Source organism: Arvicanthis niloticus, chromosome 1, assembly GCF_011762505.2.
Source record: "Arvicanthis niloticus isolate mArvNil1 chromosome 1, mArvNil1.pat.X, whole genome shotgun sequence".
Taxonomy (NCBI): Eukaryota; Metazoa; Chordata; class Mammalia; order Rodentia; family Muridae; genus Arvicanthis; species Arvicanthis niloticus.
Window position 1 is genome coordinate 3372989 of NC_047658.1, and position 21073 is coordinate 3394061.

The 21073-nt window shown below is 49.8% G+C and overlaps 1 protein-coding gene and 1 pseudogene across 1 annotated transcript; both read right to left on the reverse strand.

The window, feature by feature from the left end:
- Positions 1-1469: 1469 nt before the first annotated feature.
- Igsf23 (immunoglobulin superfamily member 23) lies at positions 1470-17608 on the reverse strand. Its single transcript, XM_076929244.1, has 5 exons — positions 17274-17608; positions 10744-11061; positions 7284-7553; positions 4038-4207; positions 1470-3204 (listed from the first exon to the last, which is right to left on the reverse strand). Exons 1-5 carry the CDS (start codon positions 17335-17337, stop codon positions 3196-3198), a joined length of 831 nt encoding a protein of 276 aa, XP_076785359.1. The 5' UTR covers positions 17338-17608; the 3' UTR covers positions 1470-3195.
- On the reverse strand, positions 8099-8832 carry LOC117714405 (large ribosomal subunit protein eL15 pseudogene; annotated as a pseudogene).
- Positions 17609-21073: the final 3465 nt, after the last annotated feature.

A 21073-nucleotide genomic window follows, 5' to 3' on the forward strand; every position in this document is an offset into this window, starting at 1 on the left:
CGGCTCAGTCAGGCATCTGAAACATGGATCCCATTACCTAGAAGGTGCTCTGAGTCACTAACGGGGTGAGTCGAGATTGTGAGAGCGGGCTATAAATAAATCTTCTGTCCTCTGCGAAGTGAATCACAGTAGGCCATAGCAGGCTCCAAACTTGCCAGAGTTGTTCTGATCTCCTCAGGTGTAGCAGAATTTTAGAAGAGCCATCGCACCTGATATTTGCTCACACTGCCGAGGATTAGGGAACAAATTCAGATTTATAGAGTCTTCTGGTTTAAACCTCCAACAGACATCACTAACAATAAAAGTGCTCCTTTTCGGCATTCACAGTGGCAGACATCACTGCCAAATGATGTCACCACACCCAGGGAGCATAGCCAATTTCCCAGAATTCTTAATATAGTAAGCACTCTTAAACACTCACTACCGGTCTATTAAAAATAGTAGCTGGGTGTTGGAAAGACAGCTCAGGGGTTGACAGCATGAGCTGGTCTTACAGAGGACCCAGGTTTAGTTCCCAGCACCCCATCTGGTGGCTTGAAACTGCCCATAATTCCAGCTGCCAGGGATCCAACATGTCCTCTGGCATTTGCATGAACACGGTCTGTGGGGTCATATCTATACTCCTTCATCACTCGTCCTTTCGTGTGTCTGCTTTATCATGTGTGCCGCAGCAAAACATCATTTGATGTAACTAACTTTCCAGAGAAAACGGAAGTTTCCACTTCAGTCCTTAATGTGTATATACACGGTAAGGAGGGGCCTCATGTACCTGTTCCTTTCAGGGACTTCCTCTGCTCACTTCCTGAGCTTACAGAGATTCTCTCAGGATGGAGAGGGTTCTTAATTCCCTTTGCCCTAAGGAGCCCTTCTTCAGCCCCCACCCTCCCAACACCTGCTTCTGTCTTGGGGACTCAGAGTCAACTAGAGAGGACTGACACCACGGAGCTGTCACTCAAACAGTGACTGACACAACAGTGCTTTTGACAGATATCAAGGAAGGGGTCTCTAGGCTTTTTCTCTCCCTAGATGATGCAGGTATAGGCCAGATTAGACCAAATTAAAAGTATGGCACAGTCAGGTTTATTAGGCATTGCTTCTGGATGGGTTCATCAGTCCCGAAGAACAAGCAGGGCTGGAGAAGTCCCGCACCCTGGCTAGAGAGGGGAAGTTTTATGGATTGTAGAAAAAGGGTGATAATGTGTCAGCTTCAAGCTGGGTCTGTGCCAAGTATGATCAAAAGCTGAGCCAAGATTTGGGTGGCTGGCAGCATCAAGGGAGCAGGTTTTGAGAGCTGCCAAGAATGCAGAACTGGGCTGTTGGAGTTGTTCCTTTGGAGTTTTTCAGTGTAGGCAGCGTTTGGGGAAGGAGGGCAGACTGGAATTCCCAGCTTGTGCAGGGCTGAGCAGGGGTTGCAGCCCAATAAGGCAGATAAAAGTAGGAAGTGTAGGCCAAAGAAGGGGTGACCGTGCTGGGATCTTAAAAATTAAAAAAAATATTTTATTATTTTTGAGTCAGGGTCCTCCTCCTCTCCCTCCTCCTCCTCCTCTCCTCCTAAGACTGGATCTCATGTAGCCCAGGCTGGCCTCAAACTCACTAAGCAGCATGTATACCAGTTATGATTTGGACACTAGCCTGAATTACAAAGTGAGACCATGTCTCATAAACCCTAACCTGAAGACCCCCCACAAAATGCCGTTCATGAGACACCGTGGATTTCTGGGGGTGTGCCTTGACCGCCCCTTTTCTAGACACACCGGCAATCTACATTTTTACTTAGAAAATAAGCAAGAACAACCTGTACACTCAGAAGAAATATTCTGCGCTTTGCTCAGCTTACAAGACAGAGCAAAATGTTCTCTGCCATCCCAGGACCTGCGACGGCATCCTGCATCTCTGTGCCCCTCCCGGCAGGAAACCAGGGATGTCTGTAACCATTCTGGCTTTTCTATGCCTACCCCAGCTCCCGAACAGAATAACCACACAGAGACAGTGTTTACTAATAAATGTCGAGGCCTCGTGCTAGGCTTGCTCTCAGCTAGCCCCAGACTTACATTAGCCCGATTTACTATTCCATGTCTGCCACATGGCTGGTTATCACGCCTCAGTTCCACACGTCCAACTTCCTCTGAGCCTGGGTGGCAAATCTCTGGATTCTCTCTTTCCCAGAGTCCCTCTCTCTCTGCTGGATGTCCCATCTTACTATCCTGCCTTTTGCTATAGGCTATAGGCTTTTTATTTTAATCAATCAGAAAGGCGCCTTGGGCAGGAAAAGGACAGAGCCACACCTTCATACAGTGTACAAAACCATCACTCCAGCAGATGTTACATGTGGTAAGGAAGCCCAGCAGCTAGCTGAGTTAGTCAACTCCCAGCGACAGGAATTTTGGGATAATGGGATGAAAGAGAAAGGAGGAAAGAGGGAGGAGGCTGTGAAGAAGACACAGAGTGTGAATTCCCAGAGAGCAAGCTTGTAATAAGAGAAGGTGGAAACTGAGAGCAGGCAGAGGCAGAGCCAACTCCTCCACCTCTTGGCTGGGAAGCCATTGGTGACTTCCTCCAACCAATGGGACGGCAGTGATGGTGTTCAGCTCTCAGTCAGAGGCCTTGTAATCGGCTGAGGTTTGCCTTTCTGAGCATGAGAGAGGACATACCAAGCAGGGCCAGCTGTCCCCACTGATGCTACCCCTTCAGACAGCCAGTGGACCACAAACGCTGCAGCAAGCCACCACCTGCGGAGCCCAACTACGGCCGAGCCATAGATCTGGAATCTCTGCACAAACGCTGTTGCTGCTGCTGTTTCAGCTGTTAGGTTCCAGAGGCAATTCGTTACCTTGCAGACGCTGACAGATACAACCTTGGATTCTGGGAAATCTTCATGGTGTCTTCTGCCAAATCCTTGCTCCTGTTACCCCTCCCCTCTCTTCACCTAAGCCTGGGAGTTTCTTTTGTTCGCAGTCCCTCTGAAGCTGAAGAATAGAGGCAGTGTTCCTGGATGGGTGGACTGCGAAGATGGAAGATGGGGGGTGTTGGTGCTGGCCGGCAGGAGGACGGAAAAGGTTTTGTTTAGCCTGGGACAAATGGGAGGGAGGAGGGAGCTTGACAAGGGCCACATCATCCTGTCCTGAGACTCCTGTTCTGGGATCGGCTTCAGGTAGAGATTCATGCGCTCATGACTCAGCTGCACGGTCTTTATCTCTATGAGTTCTGCAGTAAAGATTGGAAGGGCGAGGGAGGAGGGAGGGGGAAGGAGGGAGGGAGGGAGAACATAACTGTTACATGTTGCTCTGTGATCCCTCCAAATTCACATATGGAGGCCCTAACCCTTATTTTACAGTTTTTAGGTGTGTGTGTGCTCTGGCATTGTCTCCTTCCGCCATGTTGGTTCCTGGAGATCAAACTCAGACCCTCAGGGTTGGCAGCAGGTGAATTTGCCAACTGAACCCTATCTGCTGCTCAAGGCTTTGTTTAGCTATCTTCTCTCTCTGCAGGGTGGGTCCCCTCCCCATCTGGGTTCACTGGCATCCCTCCCTGATGCCCCGTCCGCCTCCCCGATGTCTCTTCCCCCTCCCCAATGCTCCTCATCCCCCTTCCTGAGTTTCCATCCTTGATATCCGTTCTTGTTCCTTGTTTGCCTCCCTCACAGGACACAAGTGGGATGGGATGTGGCACTCACAAAGCCCACCACTGCTTAAAGGTGTCCAGACTCTTGTTCTGTGAGCCGGGTGTGGTTATGACCATCCCCATTTTCCAGATGGACACACTGAGCACTTCTCCACAGCTCCCTTAAACAGGGATGTGAGCCACAGCAACCAAGCAAGCACTTATAGCTTCTCTTTGTCATTTTGGGTATTAGTGAGTCAGATAGGCACCTCTAGGGTCTATTGGGTTGGTGGTAGTTTTGTTTTGTTTTGTTTTCTGTCAGGGTTTAAATTGTTGCTGCTCCCTGGCTGTGTGACTTGGAATTAATGTCTTGACTTCTCTGTGCCTCATCTATAAGGATGGGAATAGAACTGAGCTTATTCCACTGGTAGAATTACCTTAACTGCCAGGACTAAATAGAAGCAGACAGCTCCGATCAGTACGAGGCCTCCCAGGGTGGCCACTACGATGAGGGCTATGGCAGATCCTCCTGAGAGGGACAGGTAGTCGTTTGGTTTCATAGGATAAGCAGCTGTGGGGGCCGGAGCTGTGGGAGCCACGGTGGCTTCTGGGAACCAAGGGGAGACAAGACTGAAGGAGCCACCCTCCACCTCTACAGCCCCATTCCTGTCAACTTATAACTCAGACTTCTCTGCACACTGTGGTCTCCCCACACCAAGTTCATCCATCTCTGTCTCCCTCCCCACCCTCTCTCTTCTCCCTCTCTCCCTCTCCCCACCTCTGTGGGGCAGTGGACCGTGCCGCCAGACAGAAAACTTGGTAAAGTCCAGCAGATTCAGAAACCCCGGTGATTCTCATATCTGAGAACAGTAGGCGTTTAATCTATGCCCAACCAGGTTCCTGTCCTGGAACACGTGGCCACCACACCCATGGAGAAGACCAAGACAATCAGTCACTCAGGGACAGCACCCAAAGCCCCTCCACACGCAGATGAGGCTGCCCTATCATCTCAGACTTTAGACCCCCAACCCACCGCAAAATGTATATAAGACCCCATCCACACGGAATAAAGTACACGAGTAATTCACCAGCGACTGTCTGGGAGTCTTATAGCTCTAACACCTTGGGGAAGAGAATTCTCTCCCGAAGCCACTTCCTGTTTGTGGCCCAGCCCTTGGCTCCTGGCCACCCGCTGCATCCTGCCTGCCTGCACCACGTAGGCATGGCAACTGGACTTGTTCCAGCTCCCTCTCCTTCTTGGATAGCCACAATGCTTTGGCCGCTCCAGCCGGGCCAGAGCGCTGCAGACCCCTGTGGGTAGCGCCCCTGTACGTGGACTGGCACACCCTCACTTCTTTCTGTCCCTTTCTTGCCCAGAGTCCACATAATCTTTTTTATATATGTTAGAACCAGCTCAGATGGCACCTCCAAGTTCCCGCATCCCAGTTTTGCCTGCTCTGGTCTCTGCGGTGGGGGTGGTTCCCAGATGGAGTGGTCCTGGTAACCAGGGTGGCCACAGCTTTGCCTGTGGTGGGGCTGGGGGCAGAAACTGACTGGCTGATCCCTGAAGCCCATTGACCAGTTGGTCTAATTGAATCCACGAACCCTCATGAACCCTAGACCCTGTTCTCCAAAAAGTGAAGTTGGATTTAGGAGTTTACCCTGGTAGGCTGCGGTGTTCCGATGGGTGGCAGAATCCGTGTACACTAATTGAAGAAGAGGAGTCGGAGGAGGAGAACTAGGGAGGGAACTGAGGAGGGCATGGGGTGGATATGATAAATATATTGCATGCAGTATGGAATTCTCAAAGAATAAATTTAAAAATGTTTTTAAATGGAGAACAGTCAAAAGATGCCCAGCGAGTGTCAAACTCTGGGTTTGTTATGTAGGAGTTTTCATGGAGATTATAACCTTCCACTTTGGAGGGAAACGACTCCTATTATTATTATTATTATTATTATTATTATTATTATTATTATTATTATTATTATTGGGTTTTTTGAGACAGCTTCTCTGTGTAGCTCTGGCTGGTCTGGAATTCAGTCTGTAGACCAGGCTGGCCTTGACCTCAGAGATCCACCTGCCTCTGCCTCTCCCAGAGTGTTGGGATTAAAGGTGTGAGCCACCACCTGGGAAACTTCTAAAGACACAGGATGTAAAAACAAAGTGTAACAATAGGAAGTCCTGGGGGAGGGCGGGTGTCAAAGCCTCCATCCTGGAGGGAAAGGTCTGTAAGACAGGAAGCAGGCAATTCAAGCAGCTTCAGGAAGTCCCGAACTGGCTGTAGGCTATAACTAACCCAAACTGGCTGTAGGCTCTAAGTAACCACGTGTAAGTAGTGGCTACTGACAAGTTTTCAGACAAACCCAGTTGAGAAGACACCCTCAGGCAAACTTGAAGGATTCAGGCTAGCCGAACAAGGCTAGCATGGTTCTGGCAGGCCTTGCCCTTCTCCCCTATTCCCTCTGCCTTGCTAAAAAATTGTTAGATTATACTCCTAAAGCTAAAAAGTCTACTCCCTCATTTGGTCACTTCCTCCCCCTGAGGCAGACTATCTAGATCCAGCTATCAAAGTATTGAAGTCCTGCGATCAAAGCTACCTCTGGCTGCCCTAATAAACATGCTCAACTAAAATTAAACACCTCGCCCTAACACAGGGCTTCCCCTTGTGCTTTTATAAATAGCATTTCCCCATGGGTCAACTCCGTTTCCTTTCCATCCAGAGGCAGTCCTTTGTTCCTCTGGGACACGCACCCCCTCCTCCTCTCCTTGCTCCCCTCCCCTTCTCGGGGTGAGAACTTGGTCTTGGGGTGTCCTGTGCTGAAGCTGAGGCACCAGAAAGGATACTCCCGACCCTGTGGAGCTGCCTCCATTCTGCCCTCCAGGTTCCCGGCTTTATAAGCTGTCACTCATGCTGGGGCTGGCCAGAGTCTTTCAAGTTTGCCTGCGAATGTCTCCTCAACTGGGCTTGTCTGAAAACTTGTCAGCAGCCATGACTTACATACACATGGTTACCTAGAACCTACAGCTAGTTCCGGACTTCCCGAAGCTGTGTGAAGCTGCCTTTGAGTCCTATGTGATCCTGTTAGTAACTCCTCACCCACATTTATGTAAGTAACCCCACTAAAACTCATCCCTTCACAAAGTTGGACTTTGGTGGTATAAGGGGAGGGTATTGGCCAAGGACCCCAAGCCCAAGTCTGTCGTATATAAAATGGGTTAATGAAGGGCTGGGGAGATGGTACAGTGGATAAAATACTCTCTGTGCAAAGAGGGTCCAGTGTTGGGACCTTCAGGACTCACATGTAAATGTCAGGCAGATGACCTGCTCCTGATTCCAGTGCCTGGGAGGTGACAAGGAGTCGGAGACAGGATCCTAGAGCAAGCTGGCAGGCTAGCTAGTATCAGCGGCCTTTGGGTTCAGCTGAGAAACTCTGCTTCAGTGAACCAGGCAGGGAGCCGTTAAGGGAGACCTGTCAGTCTCTGGCCTTCATACGTACAGAGATACTCATGCAGACATTCATAATACATGGAACAAATTAAAAATTAAAAAAAAAAGACTAATAAGCCACTGCCTACCATACAGAAGAAAACATGGAGTGATGTTTTGGTTATAAAGATCTGGGGTGGCTACGGGAAGCCAGCTTCAGACCCATATGGGTAAAGATCCCAGGGACACTTACGGCTCAATGAGACAGTCACCGGCTCAGATACCAGCTCTTTGTCTGTGTTCTTGGCTATGCACAGATATGTGCCCAACTGATTTGGGGACAGTCGCCGGATAAATAGCTTCTCCCCAGTTCCGCATGGCTTCCCATTAAATGTCCAGCTCAGCACAGGTTCTGGGTCCATGATGGCCACCCACTGCAGGATCACAGAGTAGTTAAGGTCACTGTAGATTATGCCTTTGAAAGCCTCTGGAAAGGTCACCAGTGGGATCAGGCTGGGGTTGTCTGTGGGAACAGAGAGCAAGACCTCCAGGTGACCTCTCAGAGACACTGGCATCTCATGCATACATTCATTCACACACATACATTCATTTACTCTCATTCATTCATTCCTTCAAACATTCATTCACTCACATGCATCCACTCACACATTCATTCATTCACTCACACATTCATTCATTCTCTGTCATTCATGCATTCATTAGTATAGCCCTACTGGGGCTATATGTGTTCCATTGCATGTGGCCATTACAGTAATCACAGAATTAATTATACTAGTAATAATAATAATACCAGCTTACCAAGTATTCAGTAAAGTTAGGCACAATTATATTAAACTATTTCTCTTAAAACTGAGAATATTTTTTATTTTGCTTGCTTGTTTTGTTTTTATACTATGTCTCCCTATATAGCTCTGGCTGTCCTAAAGCCTGCCCTGTAGACCAGGCTGCCTTCAAATGCACAGAGACCTGCCTGCCTCTGCCTCCTGAGTGCTGGGATGAAAGGTGTGTGCCACATTCACCAAACATAACTGTGCATTTTCTTTTTTTCTTTTTTTTTTTTTTTTGACTGTCCTAAAATTGTTTATTGGATATGAATTATACAAATATCATGTGTATTAGCGGTAACGGTGGAGCTGGAGAGTATTGCGCCTTCTCCAGGCTGCACGGCGAGAACCACCAATAGTGTGGTGGAACTTGTGGCCCTTTCCAAGGCCACGGCTCTTTCGGCCAGCAGATGTCAGCCCACGAATCTCTCTGTGCTTGTGGACTGGTTTGGTGATCCACTGGGTGTCAGGATTTCTTCTGATAGCTTTATGGAATGGATCAATGAGGATAACCTCGAAAAATTTGTATGTGGAATCTTCACCAACCCAGTAGGAATTCAGGACTCTCAAAGCCCCACAATGGCGCCCAGCTCTCTCCTCAGCAACAGACTGAAGGCTTCGGGCAAATTTCAGCTGGTTAACACCATGGTGGACAGGCTTGCCGCAAGTTGCACCCTTAGGAACCGGGCGTTTGCGACCACCACGGCGGACACGAATCCTGTAAATGACATAACCTTGCTTCGCCTTGTATCCCAGTCTTCGCGCTTTATCAGGCCGGGTGGGGCGGGGAGCCCTGTGCAGCGTGGAGAGCTGGCGGTACTGCCAGCAGCGGACCCGCAGAAGAAAGCGCATCACGTCGGACTGCTTCTTCCTCCATAGCTCCTGGATGTATTTGTATGCACCCATCTTGGCTCACCTGATGGCTGCCGCCAGAGGAAAGGTGCATTTTCTTTTAAGTTTCTTTATTATATTTTTTAAAAGTTATTTTTATTTTAAATGTGTTTGTTGGGAGTTTGGGGGATACATAAAAATGTCAGAGGACAGTGTGTAGAGCTGGTTCTCTTCTACTTCTACTCTGTGGGTCCTGAGGACTAAACTCAGCTCACCAAGCTTGGTGACAAGTGCTTTTTACCCACTGAACCATGTCACTGGGGGATTCTAGGCAGGGGCTCTACCACTGAGCCACACCCCCAGCCCCTCACTGGGGGATTCTAGGCAGGGGCTCTACCACTGAGCCACGCCCCCAGCCCCTCACTAGGGGATTCTAGGCAGGGGCTCTACCACTGAGCCACGCTCCCAGCTTCTCACTGGGGGATTCTAGGCAGGGGCTCTACCACTGAGCCACGCCCCCAGCCCCTCACTGGGGGATTCTAGGCAGGGGCTCTACCACTGAGCCACGCCCCCAGCCCTTCACTGGGGGATTCTAGGCAGGGGCTCTACCACTGAGCCACACCCCCAGCCTCTCACTGGGGGATTCTAGGCAGGGGCTCTACCACTGAGCCACGCCCCCAGCCCCTCACTGAGGGATTCTAGGCAGGGGCTCTACCACTGAGCCACACCCCCAGCCCCTCACTGGGGGATTCTAGGCAGGGGCTCTACCACTGAGCCACACCCCCAGCCCCTCACTGGGGGATTCTAGGCAGGGGCTCTACCACTGAGCCACACCCCCAGCCTCTCACTGGGGGATTCTAGGCAGGGGCTCTACCACTGAGCCACGCCCCCACCCCTCATTGGGGGATTCTAGGCAGGGGCTCTACCACTGAGCTTTATTGTGGCTTCGCTTCTGCTCTTTATAAGACAGAGTCTCACTGAGTTGTTCAGGTGGGTGACTCTCCTGCCTTTCTCCCTCTTGTATCTTGTTAAATGAAAGCATCTAGCAGGTTACAGCAAATACAAGACCCTCACCAAGTGCTAGCTAGCCCTTAACCTCTAGAACCTTCTACACAAATGTTATTTTTAAAATATAGGGTGTATGTTTGAGACAGAATCTCATGGATCCCAGGTTGGCCTCAAACACACAATATAGTCCCAGACTTCGAGTCCTGCTTCGGCTTCCTAAGTGCTGAGATTACAGGCCCGTGTCTCCATTCCCACTGTTCTGATTACTGTTTTTGTTTTGTTTGTTTGTTTGTTTTTGTTGTTTTTCTTTCACCTTGATTCAAGCTAAAGTTTTCAGGAAAGCAGGGACCTCGATTTAGAAAATGCCTCTATACGACTGGCCCATAGGCAAGTCTGTGGGGTCACTTTTGTTGTTGTTGTTTTCCTATCTTTCTTTCTTTTTCCTGAGACAGGGTTTCTCTGTGTAGCCCTGGCTGTCCTGGAACTCACTCTGTAGACCAGGCTGGCCTCGAACTCAGAAATCCGCCTGCCTCTGCCTCCTGAGTGCTGGGATTAACCACTGCCGGGCTTCCTTTTCTTGATTAATGATTGAAATGGGAGGGGCCAGCTCACTAGGAGCAGTGATACCTCTGAGAGGGTGGTCCTGAGTTACGGAAGAAAACAGGTGAGCATGGAGAACAATCCAGTAAACATTGTCCCTCCATGGTCTCTGCCTCAGGTCCTGCCTCCAGGTTCCTGCCCTGACTTCTGTTTGTCGTGAACTGGAGATGTAAGTTAACATTAACCTTCTCTGCCCTAAGTTGTCTCTGGTGATTGGGTTTCATCACTGCAATAGAAACCCTTACTACAAGACCTGACTTTATACCTCCATTCTTTATAACTTATCCAGTCTCAGCTAGTCTCAGCTAGTGAGAGAACCGGGTCTGTCACAGGGGTGATTAGCAACACTGACAGATACCCTGTTGGGCCCTGAGGGGTGAGGCGAGTCTGATTTCTGAGAACGGGTCCCTCTCCATGGGCCCCACTCACACTTGACTTGACTGTGTTCTGTCAGACTCCTGTGGGACTTGACAGCGTCCAGAATCTCAGCGTGGCTCTCTGAGTTTTGAGCTGACATATCCCTGATGACCAGGCTATCTTCAGTGTGAGGCACCTCTTGGCCAGTGCGAGGAAGTCCCGGGAGGCCCTCGGGAGAGGACATGGCTGGCGGCTGGGCTTCATGCTCTTGGAACCTTGAAGTGCTGAGAACTCCCTCAAGGGCTCCAGGAACAAGCAGGTGGGTGCCAGCTCCTTCCATCTGGGGCAGCTTGGAGGTGGGTGAGCAGGTGCAGGAGGCAAGCAGGACACCTTGGAGGAAGCAGGAAGGAGGAAGAGACATCGAGGGACAAGTGAGACCACAGGAGACATACTACCCGCAAGTGGCCTGCCCACAAGTGAACCAATGTTACAGATGCTGGGGAAAGTGTTGGTGTGGACGAGTTGTTTGAAGATCTGGTCCCCGTGAAGAAGTGCTGTTTGGGAGAAGTTGCAGAACCTCAAGGAGAGGGGTTCTCAACCTGTGGGACGTGACCCCCTTTTGCAGAGATGACAGATACCCTACATATCAGGTATTTACATTACAATTTATAACAGTAGCTGTTAGTTACTGTTTTTGTCTAAGCTCCACCCCACAGTTACCTGGCAATGGCTTGGTATGCCCGAGTCACCATAAAAGGGGCTGCTTGCCCCCTCCTCGCTCTCTTGCCTTCCTTCTCCCACTCTGTCCTCTCATCCCTTCCCCCCTCTCCCCATTCCCCCTTCTCTCTCCACATGCTCGGGGTGGTGCTCCTACTCTCTACTCTTCCCGCCCCCCACCCCGCCTTTCTCTGCCTCTACTACCCTCTCATCTCCCCTCCCCATGCCCTAAATAAACTCTATTTTATACTGTATCCATTGTGTGGCTGGTCCCTCAGGGGGAAGGGATGCCTCAGCATGGGCCCACAAAGGCACCCCCTTCCCCCCTCACCTGACTACACCTCCACCAAACATATTCTTACTCTATCTTTTTATAAAACACAACGGTAGCAAAATTACAGTTATGAAGTAGCAACAATAATTTTATGGTTGGGGGGTCACCACAACCTGAGGAACTGTATGTATTAAAAGGTCGCAGTATTAAGGTTAAGAAACACTAGGAAGGTGGAGACAGACTAGGATATAGTCTTGCAGGAGGAAGTGCAACACTGGAGGCAGGACTTAGGTGTTTATAGCTTGGCCTTACTTCCTCTACGCCTCCCCTTCTTGTGTGTGATAGAAAATGTGACCAACCAGTTTCCTGATCCTATGGCCGTGATTTCCTGGTGGCCAGCCTTCCCTACGCCAATGGACTGTACCCCTTATGAACCTTTGTTTTCTTCCTAACTTGCTTGTTGGGATATTTTGCCCACTGCAACAGCAAAGTATTAATACAAGTTCTAGAGAGGCTGGTTGTGGTGCTGAGAGCTGGGATCCTATCCCTTGTTGGGTAGAGGCAGTAGGATCAGGAGTTCAAAGGCAACCACGGGGCAAGCCTGGGCTACGTGAGGCTCCGTCTCAAACAAAACAAAAGTGCACTGATTCTTTTTGTTGTTACTGTTGTTTTATAGATTGGGCTTTACTGTGTAGTCCAGGCTATCCAGGCTGACCTGGAAATCACTTGTGGCAATCCTCCTGACAGACGTGTGTGTGTGTGTGTGTGTGTGTGTGTGTGTGTGTGTGTGTGCTGGTGCTCATCAAGGCCAGAAGAGAGTTATCAAATACCCTAGATCTGGGTGTACAGGTGTTAGGCAGTTCAAATCTGCAGAACCGATCTCAACCTAGAAAGTAGGAAGATTTTAGATGAAAGCAGGAATCCCTCAGGAACTTGTGAAACCAGTTTTCACCAGCCCTAAGGAGTCATTTTCTTTACCTCAGGCAGAAGGAATGTATGGGAACCTGGGGTGTCTGTCAGCACATCAAAGTGCTTGCTGGCCTCCAGGCTCCCTGAGTACCACAGGTGTCTTATTACACATCGCAAAGCCACAGGCGAGGCTCAGACACTTCCCTCCCCTAGGGACTACAATCCTCACAACCCACTGTTTCCGACCCTTCCGAGCTTACTTACTCTCCATTCCCCGCTGTTCGCTGTTCCCTCTTACTCCCTCCCCCTCTGCTCCTGCTCTCGCCCCTACTTACTCTGAGTCTCTCTCTCTCTCTCTCTCTCTCTCTCTCTGCTGTACTCTCTATCATTTGCTTACATCTCCACTGCTCTCCCGATCCCTCCTGCGTCCCTGGCCATGTTCAGTTCACTTCTTTTGCTCTCTTTCGCTCGTATCTACCATAAAAACTTCCACCTATCACAGAGCCATTTTGTCGGCAGTTTCTTTACCGGGCCCCTCACACAGCAGGCAGTTCTGGGTCACTGCTGTAACCTACCAGCCTGCCTTTCAAACTCCGTGGCAGCCACTATGAGTTGAGTAGAGACAAGCACCCCCTTTAAAAGGCTCTGTCTGTAGAGTGAAAAATTATAAAGGCCATTTTATGAAATATGTGTAGATTTTTCGCCTTAGACCTGAGCAGAAAAGTGCAGATTCCAGAACGAGGAACTGAAAATAAGATTTCAGGTCTTCACTTCCCCGGAGCACATTCCGGATGGGAGGACATTATTCCCTGAATCAAGCCTTAAACAATAGGCCCACCTATGGGTGAGAGAGGCCCAAGGCAGGAAGACACATTTCTGACTACAGATAAAGATGCTGCCACCTAGGTGGGGCTATAGCCAGAAAAAGTAAAGATAGTTAATCTGAAATGGCAGGATAGGACACAATGACATGGTAAAAACCACATTTTTGAGAAGAATGAGTGTGCAGAGTGATTTTCACATGACTCTAGATTATTTGGGCTGGATTCCTCTGAAATGTTCCACTGTTCTTGGTTACCCCTCCTTTCCTTGGTCTTCCCAGTACTATGTTCAAAATTTGTAAAACAGCCAATTGTGTAGCCGTGCGAAAGTGCAACCAATCATATGTAACTGCGCCAAATTTTCCCCTCTCCTCAACCCCTATCCATAAATATTCCAAGTTTCCTGGGTTCTGGGTCGGAACCTCTATCTCCTGCGTAAGATATGTTCTGGCCCGAGGGCCCTCATCATTAAACCTCCTCTGCAATTGCATCAAGAAGGTCTCTCGTGTGTCCTTGGGGTGTGCAGGCCTGGACTTGGGTGAGGGTCCCCTTGCAGGGGTCTTTCATGTCCACCTCAGATCGTTCTGTCTGTCCTGGTCTGTCTGTCTGTCTGTCTGTCTGTCTGCATCTCTCTTTCATGTCCACTCTCTGAAATGGCCTTTCAGTGCATTCTCTCCCCCCCCCCCCCCATGACACTCTTGTGCTATATCTGTAGCGTGCTGCAATCTCTTAGCTGCACACCTTGTCCACGACCTGCTAAGATACCACTTGTGATGGTTTGTATATGCTCAGCCCAGGGAGTGGCACAATTAGAAAGTGTGGTCCTGTTGGAGTAGGTGTGGCACTGTGGGCATGGGCTTTAAGACCCTCAGCCTAGCTGCCTGGAAGTTAGTATTCTGCCAGCAGCCTTCAGATGAAGGCTCATCTCCTCCTGAACCCTGCCTGCCTGGATGCTGCCGTGCTCCAGCCTTGATGATAATGGACTGAACTTCTGAACATGTAAACCAGCCCCAATTAAATGTGGTCCTTATAAGAGTTGCCTTGGTCATGGCGTCTGTTCACAGAAGTAAAACCCTAACTAAGAAGACACACTGCTACTTTATCCTATTAGTCACACTGAGAACTGAACCCAGGTCCTCAGGGAGAGCAGCCATGCCGTGAACCATCAGATAACCTGGAACCCACAGAAAAGTGGAAGAAGAGAACTTGGTCTGCATAGCTGTTCTACCGACCTCTGCATACACACCACAGCTCACAACTCACACAAATGCTAATGATACAGGTTGTGAGCCTTGCTGTGGGTGCTGGGAACCGAACCTAGGTCCTTTGCAAGAGCAGCTAGTGATCTTAACTTCTGAGCTATCTCTTCAGTCCCAACCCCTGACCTTTCTAAAGGCCAGGAACAAAATGGATGTGAAGAAACCATATTCCCTACCAAGACCTAACACAAAGAGATACTTCTCCACCTCACCCTGCTGATTCTTCCAGCTCCTTGGGGCTCAGAGAAGGAGTCTTGGAGCTGTCAAGGGTGGCTGAGGTAGCTCTATCTGAGGCTTCTTTGGTCAAGACTTGAAATGGGGCTGGGGTGTGGGCTTGGTGAAAGACCTTTGGAAGAATGCTTGTATGAGGACCACTGCACTGCAGCAGTGGAGAACAGGTATGCTAACACAGGAGGGGCCTTGGGAAATGACCCACAGTGCCACCATTCAGAAGGACATGAACAGCCAAGGACTGTGGAGGGAGGCGGAGGCTCTCTTGGGCGGAGAGACTTAGGGATGGTGGGAGATGATGCTAAGCATCCCCAGCCAGACAGATCCACGAGCACAAACACTCTCTCCCCCATAACTACAGCAGTCAGGTGCAAGCACTCAGGCCTGTTTTCCTCTCCCCCCTTTCTCTGTTCACACCCAGAGAGCAGCTGTAAAGGAGAAGAAGCACACCCAGAGAGAATAGGGAGATGTCAGCGAGTCTCCATCCCCCTTGCAGTGAAAGCCCTGACATGGGGACCAGGAAAGCTTTAAGCCCAATGGAGTTTGGAGCTTTATTTATGTTTTGCTGGTTTGGGGGACAGAGTCTAACAATGAGCCCTGGCTAACCTAGAACTTGCCACCTAGATCAGGCTGGCCTCCAGATTTCCGTGGGCCCCTGCCTTTGCCTGTCACGTGCTGGGATTACAGGTGGACACCACCACGCCCACCTCAGGTGGCTTTAGAATGGACAGAACTGGACCTTTTTGTTGTTTCTTTTTGAGATTAGGTCTCATTATGGGCCCCAGACTGGATCCAGACTCATCATCCTCCTGCCTCAACCTTTCAAGCGCTGGCATCACGGGCCCAGATCACAACCCCTGGCTCGGAACTTTGGACCAGGAGGGGCGGCTTGTTATGAGAGGCCCCTCTGTGGTCTCCGACATGAATGCTACTGTACTTCAAAGCTTCATTCTCTCCTCCAAGCTGTGTGACCTGAGGAAGCTATGTAACTTATGTGAGCTGTAGTACACCCCCCCCCACCCACACACATACACCATGAAATGCAGACCAGTGGGTGTGGAAGGTAAACTTCCCTGTCTGATAGCATGTAGGTCTGACTGGTAGGTAGATGTGTTTAGTCCCAGCGACCATGCACTGTGATGGCTGAAATTCTCTTATTGTGATTTTTTTTTTTTGTTACTGTGTATGTGTGTGTGTGTCCGTCCATGTCTCCCCCCACCCCTTTACACATACATACATGCACATGCGCGCGCACACACACACACACACACAAACACACAGGTCAGAAAACAATTGTGTGACTCTGTTCTTTCCTTCATCTTTACATGGGTTTTGGAGATCAAATTCAGGTGTTAGGCTTTCATGGCCATTGAGCTATCACACTGCCTACCCCTAAATCCCCAATTTTTTCTTTTTGAGATAAGCTCTCATGTAGCCCAGGCTAGCCTCGAGCTTACAATGTAACCAGAAATGACTTGAACTCCTGATCCTCCTGCCTTCTGCCTAACGCTGGGATTACTGTGTATACCACCACACCTGGTTTATCTGGTGTTGGTGATGGAACCCAGGACCTCCATGGACCAACTGAGACTAGTGTTCAGGACCCTGATATGTGAATGTTTATTGTTAGTTTGTTTGAGACAAGGTCTTGTTACATAGTCCTGACTAGTGTGGTCTTCGAGCATAGGTTAGCCTCGAATTCACAGCAATCTTCCTGTCTTAGTCTTCCAGGCTCTGAGATAATGCTGGGCTGTGATGATTTTAGTAGCTGTGATAATTTGGACAGGGTTCTGCAGTTCTAATTCTTTTCTTTATGTCATGTATATGAATACACTGTAGCTGTCTTCAGACACACTAGAAGAGGGCATCAGATCCCATTACAGATGGTTGTGAGCCACCATGTGGTTGCTGGGAGTTGAACTCAGAACCTCTGGAAGAGCAGTCAGTGCTCTTAACCACTGAGCCATCTCTCCAGCCCCCTCTAATTCTGATCTTTCCAAGCCTTGAATGTTTAGCATGTGACAGTCCCTCTCTGATCTTCTAATTCTCCTTTGTCAAAAGAACTGGAACCTCCCCGGAGGCAGAAAGGATGTGACTGAGGACCGCTGGTCAAGAGCCAGGCTGTGTAGGCACACCCCCGGGACCCCAGCGGTGGGAGGAGGGAGGAGCTGAAGCAGGAGGGTCTCAGGAAATTCTGAGCCAATGCTGCCGAGTCGGCCTACCTAGCAAGACTATTCTAAAAAGATCCTACTCCACAACAAAAAGATGGCTGGTGAATTTGGGGAGTCCCGGTTTCATAACCAGGAGTTCTGTGTGATGAGCTATGTGGACTCTCTGAGGGTGTCCCTGTTCTGTCCCCAGCCGGAGGTGAAGCCGAATTCTCTCACGCACCTGTTAGTAGAAGCATCCCCCAGGCAGGAATGAGGCCACGGCCCGAGTCCAGAATACAGCCCATGTCGTCCTGTCCTTGTACCTCTCGGGGAATTTTGGGTAGAAGAACCTTGAGGACCCTCAGGATTTTTATGGGGCACCAGCCACACTCCTCCTCCACAGGCTGGGTCTCTGCCTTTGCCCCACCACCTGTTAGAGTCCCCGTCAGCCTCTTCCTCCAGCACCCCTATTAGTAGTGGTGGGAGGGGAGGGGGATAACCCACGATTTCAGCATAGAAAATTCTAGGGTCCCCTGCCCTCCATAACCAGTACAGACTGAAGGCTGAGGAAGAAGGGCGTGGCATTACACATAGCCCTGCCCCTCAACCACATCAGAGGGGACGGAGGCCGAAGGTCAACGAGATAGGAGGCAGCTGGGACCCGCCTCTTGGCTTCATTACCAGGTTCTCTGTCTCTCTGAGCACAGCTCTTCTCTGGAAAAGGAAGATGATTATGACAGATGTGTGTCACACTCAGAGAGACGTGGCCTGAGGGCCAGTACATTCCAGGCACTTGGTTAGGTGATTGGTGAATGACGGTGGCTGCTAAAATTGAGTTATTTTGTTTGGGTTTGTTTTTAGTGGTCATGTGTGTGTGTGTGTGTGTGTGTGTGTGTGTGTGTGTAAGTCAGAGTGTACTTATTATTTATCAACTTGACACAAACCTAGACATATCTGGGAAGAAAGAATCAAGAATCTCAGTTGGGGACTTGGGGACTTGCCTCCATTAGATTGGCCTGTGAGCATATCTCTATGGTCTCTCTCTCTCTCTCTCTCTTTCTCTCTCTCTCTCTCTCTCCTCTCTCTCTCCCTTCCTTCTTTCCTTTTTTTCCCCTTTTTTCTTTGAGATGGGTTTCTCTGTGTAGCCCTGGCTGTCATGGATCCCTCGCTATAAATCAGGTTGGCCTTGAACTCAGAGATCCACCTGCCTCTGCCTCCGGAGTGTTGGGACTAAAGGCGTGCGCCACCACCACCCGGCCTGGCATTTTCTTGATTAATGACTGATACAGGAGGACCCAGCCCACCTGGCAGGTGCTACCCCCAGGCAGGTGGTCCTGGAGTACATAAGAAACCAGGCTGGGTAAGCTGAAAGGAGCCAGCTAGGGAGAAGTGGTTCTCCGCAGCTCCTGCTTCTTTCTCCCTCCAGGGTCCTACCTGAGTTCTTGCCCTGACTTCTCTCAGTGAAGGATGGTGACCTGAGAATTATAAGCTGAAATAAACCCTTGCCCACTCAAGTTGTTTTTGGTCATTGTGTTTTGTCACAGCAATAGAAATCATAACTAAGACATGGGGTGTCACCATGTAGCCCTGACTTGTCTGGCATTTGCTATGTAGAACATGCTGGCTTCAAACTCACAAAGATCCACCTGCCTCTGCTTCCCAAGAGCTGGGATTAAAGGCCTTTATCACCACAATGGGCCTATGTTACTGCGATTTTTGAACAAGCTCTCAGGTGGCCTAAGCTGGCCTCAAATTCACATATGCAGTCAAGACTGGCCTTGACTGCCTGACCATCCTGCCTCCCTATCGGGAGTGATGAAATCCAGACGGTTTATTAGTGAATAAGAGAATGAAGAAGTGATTACATCAGCTAGGAGCGCCAAGATTTTAACTCAAACCCCTGTGACTCACAAACTCATGCTTTCCCTCCCAGACACAGGTCCACCTGTGGGGCAAAGGTCACCATGACTCTAACAATAACCATTATCGGATGACTCGGTTATTTATTTTCATTTACTACCCAGGAGGCTCAGTGATTTCTCTGTAGTTGTGCATGCTATTTAGTTTTGTTTAATTAACTCGACACAAGCTAAGACTGTTGAGGTCTGCCACCCCCAGCATAGCTGCAGCCATTTTGTTTCATGCCCACCAGCTATTTCATACTGTTCCTGTGATATGCCTACCCGTCATTGACACAGAAAATAGGCTGACTCAGAACAGTGTCATGCTGACCACATACCCTGTTAAGTTCTGTGTGATGAGGTTTGTTAATCTTAAAAAATTCCACAACCGTAAGCTTCACTTAGGACCCAGTAGGACCATGAAAGGTAGCCTTGTTCCTAGTTGAGCTAAGGCTTGAAACCCTGGTGACCCTGAAGGGACAGTAGGCGTTTTGCCTGTTCCCAGGCACCAGGCTCCTGGCACGAGGCCTCTGCCCTCCATAGGTTTGTGGCTACCAGTCACGTAAGGGCAACGCCCCAAGCCCCTCCACAGGTAGAGGACATGACCACAGATCACACAGATTCAAGACAGATCTCCATTTTAATGAGGTGCCTAAAGGTCTGAAGGGCTTAGCCAATAAACTTTCCTTCCCAGACACTCCTCCCTGCAAAAAGTATTTAACCTCAGGCCTGCCCTGAGAAGTGGGGTACGGTTTTACTCATCTACTTTCTGCCATGACAATAAATGCCTTAAAACCATGGACTGCCTCTTTTCATCGGAATCCACCGTGGGGGCCCATTGGAGCCCTTTGCCTTTTAGATCGCCGTCTAATCTCCTGTAGAAGGCCTCTCTGGCTCCCAGCCATGGCCGTGGCTGTGGCCGCCACTGAGCCCAACCCAAGCCCAAGACTGCCACCCGCTGAGCCAAGTACTCCCACCGTGGGATCCAGCCGGAGTTTCCCCCACTCTCCCCCTCCGGCTCTGGGCTAGATCCAGCCTGGGGTGGGGGTCTCTCTGTTCTCAGCTCTTCTGAGGCTCCAGCAACACCTGGATGTCCGAGAGCCCGAGAACCAGATGGCCCTGGTCTCCTTGCAAGCCCCAGGGACCCCCGTGCCAGCTCCGGTGGTCCTGTGCCTTAGACTAACTGTCTAACTCCTGGAACGATGTCCTGTGGCTTCCCTACAGCCTGACACCCGCCCAGCAACAGTGTGGGGTAAACATGGTCACTTCCTGTGTCCTACCACCCCGAGCAGCCCGAGCCCTGTGGTGGAGCAGAAATGGGACCCACAAACCCTACAGGACCCATCAAATTAAATATAAACTGTTTGGTTTAAAATGGCTTGAGCCGGGGCCGCCCACCTGGCAGCACTCCCAGCAACTGCTCACAAGCTAATTGTGGTTTTTGTGGTTTAGTCTTTATAAGCTGGGCCCGAGAAATGTCCAGTGAGCAGCTTTCTGCCCTGGAGCCTGAAGCTGTTGCCTTGGTTGATCAGTCTTTTTGTGTGTGTTCAATAAACCATCCCTGTCAGAGTGTTAGCGTGAGATGGGTGTTTGTGTGGTTTGTGGGGCGACTCCTGAACCCCAACAGGGTGATCTAGGAAGAGGGAAGGAAGTTCAGCTGAGAAAAAAAAAAAACGGCCTCCATCAGATTGGCCTCCGGGGCATTTTGTTGATTGGTGATTGACAGAGTGTAGGCTGTGTCACCTCTGGGCAGGTAGTCCTGGGTTTATTTACATTTTTATTTTTGATTTTCAGATAGGGTCTCTCTATCTCATCCTGGCTGTCCTGGAACTCACTATGCAGACCAGGCTGGTCTTGAACTCACAGAGATCTGCCTCCCAAGTGCTGGGATTGAAGGTGTGCAATTAACATTAAAAAAAAAATAGACTTTTGTGTGGTGGTGCACACCTTTAATCCCAGCACAGGGGAGGCAGAGGCAAGTGGAGCTCTGCACACTGAACTTTGGAAATTGTGTAAGACCCAAAGTTAACCTGTAGACCCTACCTGCCCAAGGTCCAGCTAACTTCCTGGAATGCTGGGAGTTGTAGTTCATGGAAAATATGGTGGCCATATGGTTTTGTTCTTTAAAGTACCTACACTA

Excerpts from the sequence above, each read along its gene's own strand:
- Igsf23 (XM_076929244.1), bottom strand. The coding sequence starts at position 17,337 with ATGGGCTGTATTCTGGACTCGGGCCGTGGCCTCATTCCTGCCTGGGGG. Across the intron at positions 11,062-17,273 it reads GGGGATGCTTCTACTAACAG|GTGTCCTGCTTGCCTCCTGC; the intron begins GTGCGTGAGAGA and ends GCTTCCTCCAAG. Across the intron at positions 4,208-7,283 it reads GGTGACTGTCTCATTGAGCC|AAGCCACCGTGGCTCCCACA; the intron begins GTAAGTGTCCCT and ends CTTGGTTCCCAG.